The 14,126-nt window shown below is 42.5% G+C and overlaps 1 protein-coding gene across 1 annotated transcript; it reads left to right on the top strand.

The window, feature by feature from the left end:
• The first annotated feature begins 6,449 nt into the window (after positions 1-6,449).
• On the top strand, positions 6,450-7,250 carry LOC128970198 (leucine-rich repeat and IQ domain-containing protein 4-like). The gene has a single exon (XM_054385293.1). It carries the CDS (start codon positions 6,450-6,452, stop codon positions 7,248-7,250), a length of 801 nt encoding a protein of 266 aa, XP_054241268.1.
• Positions 7,251-14,126: the final 6,876 nt, after the last annotated feature.

The following is a 14,126-nucleotide window of genomic DNA, read 5'->3' as shown; positions in this document are numbered from 1 at the left end:
TCAGATTATTTTTATGAATTATTATTATGATCTTTGATGTGATATGTGAATTTGTTTTTGTTTTCTCTAACATCAGGGCATATTAAAATATTAAAAATAAGTGTTTTTTTTCCTCTTTTGGAGAGTGTATAATATCAATGCATTTTGTAGCTGTTTACGCAAAACCATTCCGATGCCAAAATTTTTGTCTGCTTTCTGGTTAATTCTTTTCAAAGCTTTATTCCTCACCCTTGAAATGGAAATTAAATCCTGCAGTCCGAGGCATTAACTGCGTGACACAGGCTGGTCACAGGATTGTTGGTGCTATCTGCCATCCACGTGGAGGGGAAGACAGTAAAGCCATGCCAAAGCTGGAAGAGAGGTCTTCAGTACACTCAACTCACAAGGGACAAACAGTCATGAACAGCCAGTGGCCAGTGTGTATTTTCCAGAAGATCCTTATTAAATTTAAAATCCTACCCATAAGTGAATCTGTATCCCATGGGAACTACTTTTTATGGGACCAGTTGACATCACAGTAAGACCTGAAGAGACTACAGAGATAATCTAAACCTCCTCACTGCTCCCTGTTCAAGAATTTCAGTACTCAGAAGGTTTGGTTCTACCAGATGGAACTTTATCTTCCTTCTGTCAGGGAGATGCCTATGCAAAAACCTTTGATCCTGTTCTCTGTGAGCTCAGGGATGCCAAATCCCCTGTTCATTGTCAGTGCACACACAACTCTCTACCACTGCTTCATCCAAAAATCAGCCAGAGCAGTAAGAAGGTCTCCTGATACTCAAAATCTCAGAAAGCTAAGTGTGACCCAGCTTCACCATTTTGGATGGTTCACTATGAGAGTATCTGGACAAGGTAATGTGTTAGAGGGTAAGTGAGAAGTTTCACACTAGTCTAGGAGGAAGTTGATCTCTGATACAAGAATCAGAGCAAAGAAGTGTTCAGAAACCTGGAAGAAACTGCATTTGAGGGTGAAAGCAAAAAAGTTAGACACTGGCCCTTTTTCTTTATCAGCTAATTGCCAAAATCAACCTAAGAATACAAAATTAAAGAGGGGATGGAGTCTGAAAAGACCTTTGCAATAGGTGCCAGCAAAGAACCTGCATTTTCAAAGCTCTTCTGCAGAAAACATTTTTTTTACTGAGAGATTGGAATAATGAACCTGATACAGGCACCAAGTGCTGAATGTGTTCAGAAATCTCATCAGGTCTTCTGGAGTCAGAAAAGAGGCACCCTGCCCTGCTGGCAAGTTCACCATATGGCATGGTGTTTCCAAGCTGGCTGAGCCATGCAGAAGCCACAGCTGTCTATAACCACTCCAGAAGCAGACCCTGAGGCTACAGGACATGAATAACCATTTACTAGCCTTGGAGTCTTTTTCTCACCCAGTAGCAGATAAAATTTGCCTCTGCTTTACTGAAAAACGTTCACGTGCCAAGGTTAAACAGTCTTTATTGCGTAGCTGTCAGTAGTGCTATTTTTGCTACTTCCTATGCAAATAAACTCTTTGATTTGATTTTACTGTGTCTCTTGCCATAGAAAGACCAATCAAAGTGAAAAGATCATGAAGCAAAAAGCTTACTGCTTTTAAATAACTCTCAGTGGTATATGTCCTGCATTTTGGTCAGCCTGCTGTATTTCAGTATTAAGCAAACATGTTGCTCACTTTGTATTCAATAGCATCATTTTTCCTAGCCCATACTGAGATTTCATCCCTCCAGTAATGAGGCAGAATAGGGTTCCTACTCAGGAAATATCTCTCAACGTGGCACTAGACATTGTTTTGGATAAATGTGATGGCATTGGAGCCATTGTCAAGACGCTCTGTTAGGAAGATGAGGGACACCTCTATATCTTCAATAACAATTAGAAGAGCTGCATGGATTAGGCACAGGCTACAGCTCTGCAACTCCTCCACCCAGAAAAGGGGATGCAACCCGATTCCCTTTGCTCCAGCATATTCCTTGGCATGTGGTTGTCTGTTTAGTCTGTTCCTGGAGACACCCCAGACTGTGCCCTGAATTCAGTAGGTGCCATTTCCCTGCTTTTTCTAAAATTTCATTTTCTCTCCAGCTAGTTAAATGGCATTTACCAGGCATAATCTGTCATTAGAGTAGCACGAGACACATGCTGCGGACCCAGATCGAAACCTGGGTTTATAGCCACCCAGTTTCTGTAGGTACAGCCATCAAAGTGAGGCTTCTATAGCAGCCACATCTTAGAGAAGCAAGCTCTGTGTGAACATGCCTAAAAAATCACCTGCAATAAAAAGTATAAGAAAGGAAGGTCTATTTGCAGGATTTCTGCCCTGCAAGCTCAGATACCAAAAGCTGCAAGGGTTTTTGCTTCAGTCTGTTTATGGATATTTGCAATCTTTAGAAAGGTGACCTGAGATTACGTTCCAAATTAGATCTGCCATCTGGGCAGACAGTAAACCTACAAGTATAGCCCTGGCCATGGTCAGAAACTGCTCTCCAAAAAAATGCAGATGCCTCTGTGCCACAGCAGGTGACAGTACGTGCTGGAAGGTGACAAGCAGATGCGTATTGTCTGTCCAGCATCCTGCAGGGTGTCCACTAAGGCTGTTGGTGGCAGATAGTGGATAGTGCTTGTGATCTCTCCTCTACCTGCTCTTGAATAAGGGAGGGCTATAGCTTTTGTATCTCAGCGTTCTTGTCTCTGCAACAAAGTGTTTGGTACACCATCGTAAAGTCTGTTCATTGAGTGAGGTTTAAACCTGGGAATATGCAGATATTTTTGTTGGATTATTTTTGGCTGTGGTAAGAGAGGGCATGCTGTTAAAATTGATTTAGAGAGACAGACAATGTATTATTTACATATTAAAAAGGTGCTAATGACACAGGGGTTTGATGGCATCACCGTGGGCTGTGTTATTTGTTTTTAAATCAAGTGTGTGAATTATTGCAGTTATAGCAAACAGGCCATCATTCCATTAAAAGTTTTACTTATCAAATAAATTAAAAACCAAATCAAACCAACACAATCATTCAGAGAAAATATTTTTGTGTGTTAAATTATTTAACAATTTATACTTGTTTTCCAAACAGTTTTGAATTAGCTGCTTCTTAGAAGCTGTAGTAGGGTATGTATTATTTATTTTCTTTGCCACTTGTGTGTGACTCTTCTCAGTACAGCTTTTTGTTGCTATTTCCTGAGCTATCCTTTTCCCACTTCTTGTTAATATGGGATAATTAAACTGAGCTCTGGTTCTATGTGTTTATTTGGAGGTGTGTAATCAAAGCAAGACTGCACTGTTCAGGGCTAAAGCAGACGTATTTATTTATTTGTTTGCTTGTTTGTTTGTTTATTTATAGGGAAACAATAAAAGTGCCACAGCAAGGCCCAAGCTCTGCTCTGACCTCAAAACTGAGTGGGAGATGAGCACATCTTTTACATTCCAGGCAATTTTTGAAAAAATTATGTGAGACATAGATGAGTCTTTCTAGATCTTCAGTGAATGACCATAGGGGATATTCTATATCTCCTCAAATGGGGTAAAATGCCTGGGCTAACTCAGCAGTATCTACACAGACTGAAAAAAATTATCCACTACCACAGTCTGCATCCTCTGTGAGCTGGAGTCCAGTACTGATGAAAGTTAAAGTTGCTGCTCCATGGCATGGGGAGGAAGAGCAGAAGTACAAAGACAGCCTGGAGGTGAAGGCAGGCTCTGGCCTTGATCAGTAGCCCTTCATAGGGATAAGCATCAATCAGAGACCACAAGGAATCCGCTTTTGCAAAGCCAGCACTGCTGGGGGAACAGTCTCTGCATCAACCACCCAGCTGCCTCCTGTGTCCAAGGTTCAGCACCTGTCTGAGATCCTTAAGGCAAAAAAGGGTCCTTCAGAATCTGGACTTTCCTTTCACCACCTTTTGTAAGTGGTGAAATGGAGTTAAGAAAAGAAAGTCTGCTTATCTTCATTAATCTGGGTTAAACCTGGAAGATACAAAACATTTTTTTGCTGTTTGACTCATGAAATGGGAAAAACTGATTAGAAAAGCATAAAGATGTGATGAACAGGAAACTGGTTTTCAGAGTTGCTTTACAAAGCAGATTTCACTGGAAGGGCAAACTTCTGAATACCCTGCATAGCTTGACCCAAGAATATTGATGCTGGCAATATTCTTTTGGGAATTTGAACTGAGAATGAGACTATCCTGCTGGGTCTCTAGGGGGATCATTTGTTGAAAATCTGGGAATTTTCTTGTTATTTTACATTTTGGGTCATGAACCTTATGCAGAAAGTATAAGAGAACAGTGTGACAGAGGGGCATTAAACAGGTTATCACCATCAGGAAGAGGGGTGTCCTACAGGATGGAGCAGAAAGGAACCTGCCACCTTGGTAGAATTAAAACCAGGGTCAAACTCTAGGTGTGAGAAAGTTCCACAAGAGACCAATACCCAACATCACAAAACCCTTTTTCTGACCACAGCTTTAGCTCTGAATGACAAGCTGTCTGAAAGACTCAGGTTTTGATTGGAAGAGATAAGCAAGTTTAAGCAGCAGGCAGCAGACACAGTGACTCAGTTTATTTCACAGGACAGATGTATTTGACAATGTGTTCTTAGAAACACATTTTTCCCCTTGGTAATATGAGGGATGGCTTTTATCCAAGTCTTATTTTGAGTCTTATTTTTATGGTTAATTGTGAGGTTTGTAATTTCTGGTAAGCAACTTTCCCCTTATTGCTGTATTCATCTCTGATGTTCATATATTTCCAAGTTATGTTACCCATTCTTTCTTATGAACATTTAATAGATTTTCTGAAGTTCTTCTGAGTCTTTCTCATGTTAATTGTCCACCCTTTCTGACTGAACCTGGATCCCATTGACATTACCAGCCTCTGGATCTCATTGACATCATTGGTGGCTCTAAAGAACAGGGATAACCACCCCTGAGATCTGCTCATGCTGTTGCATACTCAGCAGCCATTGTCAGGAAGCCCAGCAGGTCTACCTCCAGCCACCACCATCCCAGGAGCCAAAGCAGCCATAAACCACTTCTGGATAATGGGCAAGTGTTACAGTTTTCTCTTGCAAATGCTGAAAATTACTCTGGAGGAAATTCAGGGCTCCATTTCAATAGGGCTATGGTATTTGCACTCTAAATTCAAGTCAAGGGTAAGAGCTGGTACATAACAGCTCTGAAAAATCTGCATTTCAGGATGAAGATAATTAAAAAGCAACAGAGCCTTAAATTCAGAAGGTTGAACAATGATCCTGAAACCTTCTTGTCAGCATTATCTGTATAGAGATCTCCCAGCCATGCACTGCCCTGGTTCTGTGACACAGGCTTCAGCAAACCCAGAAGCATCCTGGGCTGAAGACATCAGAACTGAGCAGGATGGGAAAGCAAAGCTGACATGCTACCCTTTCATTAGATCTGACCTGGTAAACCTCTTTAGACCATAACTCTAACACATTGTCTTCTACTTTGAATAGACTGCAAGATGATGGAGAGACCTCATTCCCTGAAAAACATTTGAAACGATTGCCTTAAGCATGTTTTAGCAGAAAGCCTTGAGGATTAGAGGATGAAGTAAAAGAGTTGGGCTTTCTCAGCCTGTGGCTTCAAACCAACAATTTTCTCCTTCCAGGAAAATACCCTGCTCTGTATATCACATGCTGTGCTGGATGGCTTGGGACAAGCCTGGCATTTTACATGCCTCCTACAAAAACTGTGCCAGTAAGGGATAAAAAATTGCTTTTAAATGTGTCAGAGCAAGCGCAGCACAAGAAAGACAAAATCTTTGTGGTGCAAGGGTTTGTATACTCAGCAGAAGTGAGAAGGGCTTCCAGATTTCAAAATATTCCTTATTGTGCTTGCTGAATGTTAAAAGCACAAACTGACCTGAAGACAGGAGGTGTTCATGGTTCCCAGCTTGCAAGCCACCAGCCATGAGCCTTTCTTCTTGTTCCATTTACCACGTGCTTTATCTTGCCCTGCTTACTACCTGCTTTATCTGCCCAGCCTTGCTTCTTACAGTGAAATCCCTTGGGACTGACCATTATGAATTCCTCAGTCAACAGGACCCTTGGTGCTTCTGGAAAGAGAGAGCTGCAAAAAGAGTTGAACCAAACTGATAAAGCATGGGCACAGTGCTGCTGTTTCACTTTCTGAACACTGACAGCAATTTTCCACCAGCTCCCTATCTGTAACTACAAGAGACAGGAGCTCAGGAGCTTGGTTTTGTATATACTGCAGAGCAGAAAGGAAACACCCAGTCAAGTGAGAATGTCAAGTGTTTACTCAAAGGGATGTACCTGAGCAACCCAAACAGTCTGCATGTGTGTTGGTAACGTGTCTGGCAGAAAGGAAAGCTGACAGAGGGACTTGATGCACCAAAAACCTTAGAGGTTACCTGTGGAACATGCAACAAGTCATCAGTGATCGTCTTGGGTTCAACCAGCTGTAGTTCTTGTTGGGCAATGGATGCAGCCACCTCTTTTGGATGTGCCTCCACAGGCCCTGACCCACTCTGGAGGTACCTTACAGAGCACGATCCAAAATATGAAGGGAAGAAGAAACTCAAAATCTCAGGCAAAGAGCTGGCATCTCTCCCCACACAGGTCTTTGGTTTGGACCAACTGCAGGCCCTGGAGATGAGCCCAGAAAGAGAGAGCTGCCTGAGGTACCAGATGGACCTTCTGCCCCAAGAGATCAGCCGCCTCAGGAACCTAACCTGCCTCTATGTGGACTCCAACAACTTGAAGAAAATCCCTGCTGAAATTGGCACTTTGAGTCACTTGGAAAGGCTTACTCTGAGCAACAACAGCCTGAGCTCACTGCCCCCAGAAATGGGGGCACTACAAAGGCTGCATAGCCTCCACCTAGCCAACAACAGCCTCACCGAGCTGCCTGCACCCCTCTGTCAGCTGAAGAGCCTCCTCTTTCTGGATGTGAGTGACAACAAGATAGGCACAATCCCTTCCAGCATTCGGCATCTAGAGAAACTGGAAACCCTGCTACTGCTCTTCAACTCACTGGAGAGTTTGCCTGAGGATATCTGCCGTTTAAGGAACCTGCACACGCTTTGGTTGGGAAACAACCGCCTCCAGTCCCTTCCAGCAAGATTTGGAGAGCTGGTGAACCTGGACTGGGGATGCAATTACTGTTCGTGCAACTTTGATGGGAATCCACTGGAAAGTCCTCCCCCTGATGTGTGCAGCAGAGGCCCTGAAGAGATCAGAGACTATTTCTTGTCATTACATAGGACTCAGATGGAGTGATACAACTGGCGTCAGTCCTCACAACATGCCTGAGATGGATTCATTCTGTACAAAAGCAACTGCATAAGTAAAATGTGTTTCAGATGGAAAAGTCTGGTGAAAATGACTCTGGAGCTCAAAAGCTTCCTTTCTGCTGCAAGGTGATTTCTCTGGCAGTCCCTTTTTTGCCACTAGTATTGAATGGTGGTGTATACCTTTCAAAAATGCTTTCAGGACACATATAACCTTTTTTGTTATTTATAGTTGCATAGATCTGTCTCAGGAAATGCTGCAGTCAAACACTGTATGAGAAAATGAGCAATAGCTAGCCTGAGAGGATACAGTCAGTTAAACAATTGGTGGTACATGAATAGCAATTATCCATGCTGTTTGTTTGTACACTGGGACAGTGATGGAGTTTGGACTTAAAGTAGTTGCAGACTGAGATTTCTGGAAGCATTTAAGGTCATACAAACTTGTGGATTTGGCTTTGCTTCAGGTAGCCCAGATTCTCGTTAGTTTCCACGGTGATTTACATCCAGCACACAGGTTGAATCAGCTCTGGCTTCCATCTGGCTCAGGATAAGAATCAACCTGTGCCCAAGTCCCACAAGGTATCATGCAAGCGATGTCTCCATTGCTTTGGCAGGACATAGCATATTTCTGACACTGCTTCTCCTGAAGAACAGTTTCAATGCAGGCTGTCACACTCTGGAGGCAGCATGGTTCTGGAGCTGGTGTGTCAGTTACTCCAGAGCAGATCTCAGTGATACTGATCTATGGAACTTGATGATGTACAGGGGTAGTCCATATTCTGCACCTGGGCTGGAACAATCCTCGCTATCAATACAGACTGGGGGATGAGGTGTTAGAATGTGTGGAAACGGATTTGGGAACCTGTGGAAAAGGATTTGGGGGTGCTGATGGATGAGAAGCTGGACATAAGCAGGCAGTGTGTGCTTGCAGCCCAGAAGGCCAATCACATCCTGGGTCGCATAAAAGAAGCATTACCAGCAGATCCAGAGAGGTCATTCTGCCACTTTACTCTGCTCTGGTGAAACTTCACATGGAGTACTGTGTACAGGTCTGGAGCCCTCAATACAGGAAGGACATGGACCTGATGGAGAGGGTCCAGAGGAGTGCCATGAGAATGATCAGGGGGTTGGAGCACCTCTGCTACGAGGACAGGCTGAGGGAGCTGGGGGTGTTCAGCCTGGAGAAGAGGAGACTCCAGGGAAACCTAATAGCAGTCTTCCAGTACCTGAAAGGGGCTACAGGAAGGATGGAGGGAGACTGTTTACAAAGGCCTGCACTGGCATGAGGAGGGGCAATGGCTTTAAGCTGGAGAAGAGCAGATTTAGATTGGATATCAGGAAGAAGTTCTTCACTATGAGGGTAGTGGAACACTGGAACAGGTTGGCCAGGGAGGTGGTTGAGGGCCCTTCCCTGGAGATAATCAAGATGAGGCTTGACGAGGCCCCGGGCAGCCTGATCTAGTTGGGGATGTCCCTGCTGACTGCGGGGAGGTCGGACTAGGTGACCTTTGTAGATCCCTTCTGGCCTGGACCATTCTATGATTCTATGATTTAGAGCATGCAGCACTAGCAAAAAAAGTTTCCACTTCTACGAAGGCTGGGAACATGTTCAGAGATATTAAAATATGAGTATGCAATCTTCTTGCAAGGGAACATCTCTGAGAATTCCTGTCTATAATCATAAAAGGCTTCATCAGTGTTACATTATGGAAATTTGCTGAGATTCTGTTTCATTTAGCTCTCTCTTCCCCTTAGCTTCTAATCAGAATTTTCCTCCCACCTCTCCTTAGCTTTGGTCTTTGTAAGTGTTTTCTCTGTGGATACTCCCTCTAACATTATCTTCATGTTTCATTATTTTCTCATTCCCGTACAAATGCTTTTCTTTGCCCTGTCTCCTTTCTCATTTCTCTTTGGACCACATAGAAAGCTGCAGCTTTTTGTCTTTCCTGGAAAGAAGGGTTGAGTTAGACATGCTGGGAGCTGAACGTGTTCTTCTGTGGTTTACAGAGAAAGGGTGAAGGGGTTCGAGACACTTAAGACATGGACCGTTAAGTTCAGTCATTTTTCTCCTCATAGCAAAAATCACAAGAAAATAGGAGATCTGAATCTATGCTGAAATTGTACTAGGTGACAAAAGCACAACTCCAGCTATTCTTAGCACAAACTGATTTTCGCACTGCTATGACACTGACCTTTGTAAAGCTTCCAAACCAACTGTCACTTTTTGGTGGTGCAGTAACCAGACTCAGTATAGAAGTAGTGTATCATACACTGATCATTCAATGCATGGCAATAACAGGCATGCAATGTCACACCAGTTTGTCTGGTTTTCCTGCAGCTGGTTATTTCCGTGTTGTGTGACACTGGAAAGAAATAAATAGAGGGACTATGGTGCCTTGCTCACTTGGCTCTTTCTGTGGCAGTATGGAGAGTCAGAGATGAAGGAGCAGGACAATGAACTGCTTTGCACTTGGTTGTTCTTCAGAGGAGATTTGCAGCATGATAATAAACTGAAGCTGGTGCTAGGTCAGACAGAGGGTGGGTGTGTCAAGGTGGAGACGTTAAAAGGGCTGGAGGCTTCTTCCTGTTTCTGCCATTGATCCATTTTCTGGACTCAACCCAGGTCTCTTATTCCCTTGCTCCTCCCACCCATTCAGTATGTGCAGTCATCCTGCTTTTCTAAACCTTGTCTGGAGTAGAACATAAGAAGGCAATACTAGCAGTGGGGCACAAGCAAAGGCAAGATTATTCCCCTATTTTGGAACATGTGAGGGAATGAAGTTCCAGTAACTGTGATCTTTATATGAGGGTTGTGTCTAACACACAGAATGCTTCCAGAGCATCATCTTAGGCAAGTGGTAAGAGGGACAATTTCTCATGTCCTATGTCAAACTCTTCAGATCCTATCTTGCTGGTTTTCTTCTACATAGGAGAGTAGGGTTTTTTCACCTGTCCGTTTCCAATTCTGGCTACCTTTTCCTTCTGCTTCTTGGCTGCTGATTCCCAAAAGACAAGCTGACTTCAGCTTGTCTTAGGAGTTTAGAGCATCTCACAGCTGTCCCTTTTAGTTTTCATCATCAGGTTTCACAGGCTTAGTTTAACTAGTCCTCTCTCAAACACAAGAACATAACTTCTGAAGCCTGATTGTACCTGTTAATATACCTGTCATTCTTGGGAGTGAATGGAAATGAAAGGGGGTTAAAGCCTGCAAGAAAATGTAATCTTTGCTAAATAATGCAAATACCCTTGCTGTAATTCTCCAGCCTTTCAGGATCAACAGAAATTATGAGAAAATAATGCACTTTGACCATACCATCAAACAGCTTAAGCAGATAGAATGTTATTCAGCTACAAGAAATTATGTCCTGACACCATGCTGTCTGTCACCTCTTCCTCTCCCTTTATCCTGATTGCTTCCAAAATCCCAGTTCCCAAAGTGGCAACCACGATGGTGCATATGTGCTGCAGTATTCTGGCATCTGTGTTAGTGGCATAGCGACACAGAGCAATAACTGTTGTCATTAAGATGGCATTAAAATCTAATCTCAAAATGCTTATCCTGTATTTGTTGTACTATCTGTATTGTTGCTAAGCACCCTCCTTTGCCTATGCTCATTAAAACTTCAAGCCTTGGTATCAGAGAATGGCAAACTGCTAGGATACAGGCCCCTGGTGAAAAGACCTAGATATAATCCACACTCGAGGAGTGAGAGGGAAGAGGGGGGAATTGCTAAAGCCGACATTCAGAATCGATGGGAGCTGTGCATACATCTCCCTTCACCCCTTCTGTTTGTGCTGCAAGTAGATTGGCATGGGAGAAGAGCATTGTCCCCTGGAATTGCATAGGACTTTCATTTGAAAACTTTGAACTGTCGTAGCAGAACGGTAATGAAATGTAAAAGCAGTGAGTGAAAAAATCTCCAAGTAGGAATTCAGGAGGATAATACATATCAGGGCAGAGGGCTTTTTAATTTTAACATACAAATGCATAACACTTCACAGGCTGGTAGCTCAAGCCAGACAAGTTCTGACTACAGATAAGCTGCATATTTTTAATGCTGAAGAGTTCACCTGAGGATTCTCCACCACCTAAAATCTGTGAAGCTCTCCCAAAGGTACAACACTCCACCTTGTTTTATGAAAAGTGAAAGTTACAAAGACTCCCTCTGTCTTCAAAGTGTATGGCTACAATCTATGGCTACTAAGTTTACATCCCAGCATGTACTTACTTATCCTTAATGTACCCCTACATGAACTTCAGCTTTTCAGTTTTCAATGGCTATGAGCAATGTTTAAAGAACTGAAGGTCACCAGCCCTGGAGCACTGATCAGAAGGCTCTTCTGATGTTCAGTGGTGGAGTCTCTGATTTGTCAAAACAAAAATGTGGTGACAGTTGCTGTTTTCCTCATGTCTTTTGGAGTCATAAGTAGCTTTTCTGGCTAACTAGTCCTAAATTCACTTTAAGTGGAGTTTAACATCAACCAGTTTTCCAAGTCTTTGAAAAGTCTTGTGGTTGATGAATGAAATACATATTTTCAATGAAATACATATTTTCAATGAAATACATATTAGCATAGTGGCAGACATCAAAGGAAATACAACTTTTCAGATCCCCAGCAAACAAAAGAGGCTGCAGGTCCTGCATACAATGCAAACATATTTCATACCTGAAAGGAGAGCTGGTGAACATGCAGAGGTTTTATCCAAGTTTCCTGGTCCAGGAGGGTATACATCCAAAAAGCCATCATCACTGAGAGACACAACTATTCCTGCTAGCTGGATGGACCCCAGTGCCACCTGCCTTTCTGTCTCCTCTGTGCTCTGTAGCCTCGTCTCAGGATTTGACAGTCCAACTGTAGAAATTACAATGTTCTGGTGATGCAACAAGCCAGTGCAAGAGGCTCATATCTAACATGAATCCATAGGATTAATATGTTTAATTTGAATTGATTGCATAAGATCAGTCACTGTCAGAGGCACCAGATTCAACAGAACATGTTTCTCTACACCTGAGTGACAGTACCAGAGGAGAAACAAAGCAATCCATCATGAGCAAGTCCCATATCGTTCAGCACATCAAATGGTAATGAAAACCTAAGTAGCATATCTAATGAAGATCACTCTAAGGCATACAAAGAAAGGTTTTTAACTCTCCAGAGTGTTCTGCCCATGAACCAAGATACAGGTAGTAAATGATGCTTAAATAAATCCTACATCCACGCCATGGATTTCTTATGGTTGTAAAGATCTGTGGTCTGCAAGCAGCTTTTTTACTTTTCTGCAACTTTGGGAAAATACAAAATGTGTTGCCATTCTCACTGTCATGGAAGAAAACTTTCCTGGAAAAGTTCAGGCAGCAAGAAAATAGCAGAAGAGGAAGAGACTGATGGCATGAGCAAAACCCAGATGAAATAGCCCACCCTGAGTCTCACTGAGTTTTGCCAGACACGTGCCTGACAGAGCCTGCCTGGAGCTTATGGCTGCTGAGCCTCCCCAGGTAATCCCACATGCAGTTACTTGGTGCATGAACTTTATGAGGACTTGCACTCAGCAGCATGCAGTGACTCTCACATCAAACGTATTGGTTCAGTTGGGGTCAAGCCATTAGCACAAAGTTATGTCTGAAAAGAAATCTTTCCAGTACTTTGCAAGTCTTGCTGCTGAAAAGTTGAAACTGAAACTTCTTCCTGTGATGCAAGCTTTTGTTGTTGTTGTTCAATTCCCTGGAAGCTTAGAAAACAGATTATTATATTTTTGTTTGTAACAAGCCTTTTGTGTACACAAAACTCATTGGAGAGATTCATATGAGACTTATTACAGTTAAACAAGCACCGAGCCTGTATTTTCTTCTCTGGATGTGTTTTCTACACTTCTGATAAATTCTCTGGTAAGTCTCTTCTCTGGACTATTGCTACACATCTTAGTAGTCACATTCAAAACTGAACACAGTGTGGTATCTGAAATGTTTCTAGTGCCAAAGGAAGGGACTACTGCACATCTTGAAGTTTAGAACCCTGTTTGTTCACTATTTTATGTTAGCAATTTCTCATTTTTTCACCAGCAATCTAGCTTGTCATCTGCTGTGATACCACACTTTGCTGCAGAGCTGCTATTGGCAAATTTTGGTATTGGTGTATTTGTATAAGTTGAAGTTTGTAACCTTGCACTCGTCCCTGCTGAGTTTCAGCTTTTCTTCTTCCACCCCAAACAGGTTATACAATTCTTCAAAATTATTCTGAATTCAAATCCTGTTCTCCTGTGCTTACAATGCCTCTAAGCTTTATGGCATCTAAAAATTTAGTAACCATACCATTTTCTATCATCTAATCCTAATGCAAACACATGCCAGGACTGGATCCAAAACAGACCTGGCTGAACTCTACTTTCTATATCCTTTTAGTCTGACAAAACACCACTGATAACCTTTCTGATATGTTACCAAACCAGCTTTGCACCCAATCGATCATTGTCTCAGCTAGACCATGCTGCTGTGTCTTGCTTATGAGAATGTCACACACAGCCATGTTGAAAACCTTAGTCATGGTAAGATTTGTGACAGCTACTTTTCCTTTATTCTTAAAATCTGTTACATTGCTGCAAGTAGAGATTAGGTCAGTTGAACACAATTTATTCTTGACAAATCCATATGGGCTACTTGTCCTTGCTGCTACATGAAACAGCTGCTGCTGTGACTTATCTTCCAGGTGCTTATGAAATGTGCATTTGTTCCAGGATTTTTGCAAGGCTTGAAGGCAAGTAAAGACCATTTCCCATCTCTCTCCCTCAATAAATAAATAATTGACATAAAAAAAAAAAAATCTTTTTGCTTAGACTATATTTATCCTTACAGCTGCCACGAGT

The sequence above is a fragment of the Indicator indicator genome, chromosome 12, assembly GCF_027791375.1.
Source record: "Indicator indicator isolate 239-I01 chromosome 12, UM_Iind_1.1, whole genome shotgun sequence".
Lineage (NCBI taxonomy): Eukaryota > Metazoa > Chordata > Aves > Piciformes > Indicatoridae > Indicator > Indicator indicator.
The sequence above is the reverse complement of the archived record's forward strand: the minus strand, read 5'-3'. Positions and strand labels throughout refer to the sequence as shown.